The 6000-nt window shown below is 65.6% G+C and overlaps 1 protein-coding gene across 7 annotated transcripts in view; it reads right to left on the bottom strand.

Moving 5' to 3' along the window:
* The window catches only part of LOC125924363 (maestro heat-like repeat family member 5), a 45431-nt gene that overhangs the window by 23557 nt on the left and 15874 nt on the right, over positions 1 to 6000 (bottom strand). For 6 of the 7 annotated variants that reach the window (XM_049632851.1, XM_049632849.1, XM_049632847.1 and 3 more), the window contains 8 exons: positions 4688 to 4837; positions 3708 to 3862; positions 2585 to 2729; positions 2082 to 2266; positions 1582 to 1719; positions 1283 to 1394; positions 889 to 1032; positions 137 to 313 (listed from right to left, as the gene is read on the bottom strand). In XM_049632851.1, coding sequence (XP_049488808.1) covers positions 137 to 313; positions 889 to 1032; positions 1283 to 1394; positions 1582 to 1719; positions 2082 to 2266; positions 2585 to 2729; positions 3708 to 3862; positions 4688 to 4837 — 1206 coding nt within the window. Of the gene's footprint in view, positions 1 to 136; positions 314 to 888; positions 1033 to 1282; positions 1395 to 1581; positions 1720 to 2081; positions 2267 to 2584; positions 2730 to 3707; positions 3863 to 4687; positions 4838 to 6000 lie in introns of those variants that run through there. The other variant, XM_049632852.1, reaches the window with a different exon arrangement.

The following is a 6000-nucleotide window of genomic DNA, read 5'->3' as shown; positions in this document are numbered from 1 at the left end:
CTGGGGTGGCAGCCGGAGGCTGCTCGGATTGGCTGGGGTGGCAGCCGGAGGCTGCTCGGATTGGCTGGGGTGGCAGCCGCGGCTGCAGGGATTGGCGGGCTCAAGCGAGGAGCTGCGCCGCCGCCGCGCGCCTCACATCGTCGAACAGCTGCAGCAGGTGCTGGGCTATCCTGAGGCTGGTGGCGCCGACGCCCTGGGTCCCCAGGCGGTGCAGGATGTCGCCCAGGATTTCCATCAGGCCCATGACGTCCTTGGGCTCGGGCCCCACGAAGCCGTCCAGCAGCCCGGCCAGCCGGTTCCGGAGCAGCATCACCTGCGGGCGGACGCAGCCACTCCCGGGCCTGCCCCGCTCCCTGGAAAGTGCCCTTCCCGACTTCACCACCGTTTCTATTCTACGGGTGTCGGCAACTCGGCGGGGCCGTGGCTGCCGCTCCCTGCTCGCACTGCCTCCTTTAACAATCCGCAGGGGCCTCAGCCCCAGCCCCCCCCGGCCTGCTCCGTGGGGCATGGACTTGTTCTGGAAGGCCTAAAGGGCAGAAGGAGGACGTGCATCCACACCCAGCCAGGTGCCCGTCCTCTATGTGACGGGTGGCGCATGAACAGGACCACCTAGCAGGTGTGCTGTCGGGTAAGAGACCCCTACTAGAAAGGAGGCCAAAGTCGCAGACCTCAGAGCCCCCTCCGGCCCTGAAATTCTAGGATCCCCGCCGCATGCAACGCAGCACCGTTCCCCAAACGTTCCCCAAACGTTCCCCCCCTCTCCTGCCTTGGCCTGCCCTGCCTTCCCCACCCACCCCTTCCAATCTGACCTGCCGTGGAGGCTCTTCTCACATGCCTCCTCTTCCCTGAAGTCTTCCTGGGATAGGAGCGAGCAGCCCCTGCTCTCACCTTCTCAGGATGCATCAGGGCACTGCTGAGGCCCTTCAGGCTCATGGCCCGCACCAGCTGGTTGGGGTTGTTCAGGCCCAGGCTCAGGAAGTTGTCCACGGTTCTCCGAGACATGTACTGGGTGAGCTCGTGGCTGTTGAGAAACTGAGTAGTATTGGCACAGTCAGCTACCAGGGAAAATGGGCCTGTGGCGCAGCATGAGATAGTGGGGTTAGACGTAAGGAAGCACTTCCAGAGAGCAAGCAGGTCTGACACGGAAGGCAGAAGTTAGGATACCTTTACGTGGGAGGGTTGGAGCGGAAGTCCAATTCTCGGAGCTTCCTAAGGGCCCCGAGGATGCTGGTGAGGGGCAGGGGCAGGGGCAGGGGCAGGGCGGGGCCGGGGAGGGGCTGACCTCCGCAATGATGAGGATGGCCGCGATGTTGTCCCGTTCCTCAGAGCTCTTCAGGGAGATGACCGCCTGTCCCAAGACGGCCTTGACCTCACAGTCATAGTGGGCCATGGCCCTGTCAGATGAGAGAGGCAGGCACGGGGGCCCTGAGGTCTCCATCCTTGGCCCCCATAACCCCCTGCTCACTCGGGGAGGTGGCCCAGGCAACTGAGTCTGGAGCCCAGCTCCCAGTATGGGGTGTAACCTTCCCATGAGGAATGCTCTCTGGGGCCAGCACCACCCCCCCCCCAGGCTGTGCGCACCTAGCCAAGAGGGTCACCCCCTCGGTGTAGGTTTCCATGTGCTCAAAGAGCTCCCAGCCTCTCAGCAGCTTGAGGTAGGCAAACACCTCCCAGTAGTTGGTGGTCCAGAAGAGACCCTTCAGGGCCTCCAGGCATGTCCTAGGGGCAGGTGGGGGTGTGCGGAGAGGTGAGTCGGGGCTCGGGGCTGGGCTCTCTGCCTGGACCGTAAGGTCATCGGCGACCTCCTCTCCCATCTGGGCCCCGGTGATCTGTCACCTTCTAAGCCTGCTCTGCCCCAGGATTCTCACTCCTGCTGGCTTTTGGTGGCTGTGCCCCCTGCTCCCTACTCGGGACTGAAAGCCTCCAGGTGGGGCCAGAGTGCATTCCTTTCCGGGTCCCTAGCACTTAGCCCAGGGCCTGGTGCCCGCCAGGGGTTCCGTGGGTATGTGGAAGGAACCCCAAAGAGGGCACGGTTGGGGTTCCCCAGGGGGCTGGGCGCCAAGGCCCATCACAAATGTCACCTGCAGGGGCTGAGGGGCTTCCCATCTAGGACATCCTCCTGGTAGTCTGAGATGCCGTCCACCACATCCAGCTCAAACAGGTAATGGAGCTGCGTGAGCAGGCCCACGAGGACCCCTGCGAAGGCCCAGCGCACCGTGGCCTTGTACTCCTGGGTGTACAGGAGCTCGTAAATGGTACCCAGGGCCTGCGGCGGGCGACAGAGCAGGACTCAGATGGGCGACTCTCCAGGGCCGTCTCCAGTGAGCAGAGGAGTGGGGAGTCACAAGCAAGGGCGCCCCCCCCACCGGGCCCAGGCCCCTGCCGCCTATGCCTGCCTCGGGCCGGGACACTCCCGGGGGCGCTGGCCCCGCTCTGCTGGCCACTCAGCAGTCAAGAGGCCTCGGCTACTCCTGCCGAGACCCTCTACCTGCCGGCTCAGCCAGGCATCCCGCAGGGCCCCTGGATGACAGCGCGGTTGTGGGGGCGGGGGGCCCGGGTGGGCATGCGGGGGGGTCCTGCTCACCAGCAGGGAGATGAGCTCCGCCTGCTGGGTGAACCTGACGAGCTCTTTGGGGGGTCGCAGCCTCAGCTTCATGTAGAGCAGGGTGAGGACCTTGCGGGCCAGCTGGGTGTTGCTGGCTAGGGCCTTCCACAGGGGTATGACCTGTCTGGGGAGGCAGGGGGCCCAGTGCCTCCAGGTGGCTGGCCATGCAGGGTGGAGGGGCGGGCGGGACGTGACCCTCGGGACAGCAGGATGGCCTGAGATGGCCCGGCCCCCCAGGGCTGGTGAGCCCTTCCATCCGCGGGGTCCAGGAGGCTGTATCCGGATGGGGCCCCCGCTCGAAGCCCCGAGCACAGGACAGGCTAGCTTTCCCTGATGTCGGTGCTGATTCCCGCTTTCCCGCACTCCTTTGCCACGTGACCCCAAACAGAGCCCCCGTCTTCCCCCCAGCTTGTGGGGGTGGGGGCTCACCCCTCAGGCAAAGTGGGCAAAGTGGGTCTGCACTGGGCGTGTCTCCCTGGGGCTCACAGACCTGCATCCCCCAGAGCTCTGTTCCCTGTCCAAGGTGCTGTGGGCCTGTGACAAGCCGGTGCTCCCTGAGACACTGTGGAGACACCCTGGTGCTCCAGTGGCCCTCAGACTTCAGGGGACACACACACACACACACCATTCAGGCTGCTTAGAACACGGTCTCTACTCACAGGCCAGGCCCAGCATCACGGTGCTGGAGCTCATGACGTCCACACGGTGCAGCCTGGAAACCCAATATTGGCCCCGGAAGGGCAGGGGGCCCGTGTGTGTGCTGGGGCCCTGGGCAGCTGGAGGGGGCTGTTTGGGGGCCAGCTGACCTCTGGCCCCTCTGCCAGCTGGTCTCTCGGGGTTCTCCCGGTCTGAGGGACGCTCCCATGCCGAAAGCCCCCTCCGGGGACTGATGGAGCCTCCACCTTAACCCCTCAGCCTAGAACACTTCCGGGGACCCCCCTGGCCGTGGTTCGGGAGTCTGGGAAGGAGAGTGGAGTCTCTCTCACTGGAAGGGCCAGTGTCGTGCATGCCGCTGCCTGCCCAGGGATTCTGTGGCCTGGGAGGGGAGACCACGGAGGAAGGATGGGTGTTCACCTCTGGGTCGTGGGTGCCGGTGCCATACCTCTCAGAGGGGTGACACAGGGACAGTATCACCTCGACTGTCTCCTGGGCGTGCTGAGTCCCCAACACTGACACGGCCTGCATCACGGTCTGCAGGGTGTTCTTGAAGATGATAGAGGGCAGCTCCTGGAACAAGCCCTGCAGGATCTCAGCCACCTGAGCAGGGAGGGGCAGACCGGGAGGGGGCGTCAGAGCCACCCCCAGCTCCCGCCTCCGTCCCCTGCTGGGGCCGGGGTCTGCCTCCCCCGTGAGGCATCCTGATGGCCTCGCCAGCCTTCAGCCGGTAGCCTGACCGCTACGTGATCCCTGCCCCACGATGAGGCATCTGGACACGTGCAGGACCCGGTGGGGTCGGCGGTGGAAGCGGCACCGTGGCTCACAGCTGGTGTGGCCCCGCCATCCCCGCGGCCTCACCCCATCTCCCTGTGTGCCTGTGAAAAAGTGAGGATCAACCCCGAGCGGCCAGGAGGGTTGATGGGCCTGGCAGCCCCTGAGAGACGGTCCTGCCTGTGTGGGCTGTGAACTAGGTTGGCCACGCCCCCTTGCCCCACGAAAGGCAGTTAAATCCCCAGGGAGGTGGGGGAGGGGGTGGGGGCAGGGAATTTTTCTCTCCTGACTAAGGTTGAATGAACAAGGCAGGATGTTGCTATCAGGGCCCTGGGACCTTGAGGGTCCCGACCGGCCGGGAGGGGTGAACCAGGGGCCCTGGGGCATCGCTGGGTCTCAGCCCTGCTAACAGGGCTGTGCTATTTCAGGGAGCGGGAGGCGGGCCGTGGACTGCGGATGGCTAGGACTGAGCTCGGGACCCACGGCCTCCAGGCCCGGGCGCTCTCTGTGAAGACGTGTGTGCACAGACACGGGTGCGTCCGCGTGCACGCGGGGCCAGCCGGCCTCCCCCACCCCAATCCTTCCTTAGCGGGTCCCCCGACTCCCGTGGGGAGGTCCGCAGAAGGTGGCCCGCAGCCGGGGCTCAGCGCCCACCTGCTCTGCCTTGATGCTGTGGTCCTCGACGATCATCAGGAGCAACTGTGAGGCCAGGTCACAGCGCAGGTGGTTGTGGCTGCAGAGCCCTCGCAGGAGAGTGAGGACGAGCTGCGTGTGCTGGGCCATGGTCAGGTTCCCATCCAGCACCTGGGCCGGGGGCGCTGCGGTGAGAGGCCGAGGCGGCACCCTCCCTGGTGGTCCTCAGCCCTCCAGCCCCTCCTGCGTCGGGGTTGGAGACAGGGCCGGGGTGGGGGCGCTTCTCGTACTCAGAGGTGGAAAAAATGCCAGGCGAGCAGACTTGTCCCCTCCCCCGCACCAGGCTGCTGGGGCCCCGCCCCTCCTGCCTCAGTGGTGGGTGGTGTGGCCGCCGAGGGCTGAAGGATCACTCTGGGGATGGTGGGAGCAAGCAGTCGTGCCCAGGCAGTCAGGTGCCCCTCCACCCTGCAGCCCACAGCCAGTCACTGACTCGGGGTACAGGGTCCAGCCCCTGCCTCGAGGTGGGGGACACTTTAAGCTGCCACACTCCCCTGGGTCAGACAGACCACCCCCCTCTTGGCTCCTCCCATCCCCAGCTTGCTTCCCTTACTCCTTCCTCCTGAGCGTGAGTCTCTGTCCCCTAAACTGCACTGAAATTCCTGTCCCAGGCTCTGTTTCTAGGGAACCCACCAGGACCACAGGCTTCTAGGCGGCCGGCTCCCTAGGAGGGGTTCCCAGGGGACGACCCTCTGCACGGAGGCGTTGAGGCCTTGCTGCTCCTGTCCCAGCCTGTCCTGAGAGCAGGCAGGGGGTCAGGCTCAGGGACTCTCACTTGGAAGGTGGGGAAACTGAGGCACGGAAGGGTTGAATGACCGCCCCGCAGTTTGAGGCAGAGCTTGGACTCAAACCCAAAGCTTTGATGCCCCGTCCGTCTTGAGGGGAGGGCCGGCCCAGGAAGGACGCACACAGGGAGGGAGGGCAGAGGCGATGGACGAGGGAGACAGACAGCATGCTGCTTGCCCGGGACTGTGCATGAGTAGTGAGCGCGGGACAGCCTCAGGCAAACCCAGCTGTCGCCCTAGTGAGGGGCCCCAGGGGTGAGGCCGCAAGAGGAGTGGGGGCCGAGAAGGGAGAGGTCAGCAAGAGCCTCAGAACCGGGCTCCAGAGGGGCCCTGCCGCACCTCCAAGTCACGGGCGGGAGGGTGCAGGCCGAGATTTCAAGGGGCAGAGTGATGGGGTGCTTTCCCTGCAAGAGAGCGTCCACGTCCCGGCTACGCCTGACCCGCCCCCCAGCTCCCCTGCACAGGTTGCAGAATGGGCAGGGAGGTGGAGGC

The sequence above is a fragment of the Panthera uncia genome, chromosome F2 (genome assembly GCF_023721935.1).
Source record: "Panthera uncia isolate 11264 chromosome F2, Puncia_PCG_1.0, whole genome shotgun sequence".
Taxonomy (NCBI): Eukaryota; Metazoa; Chordata; class Mammalia; order Carnivora; family Felidae; genus Panthera; species Panthera uncia.
Note: the sequence above shows the minus strand (reverse complement) of the source record. Positions and strands in the feature narration are given on the sequence as shown.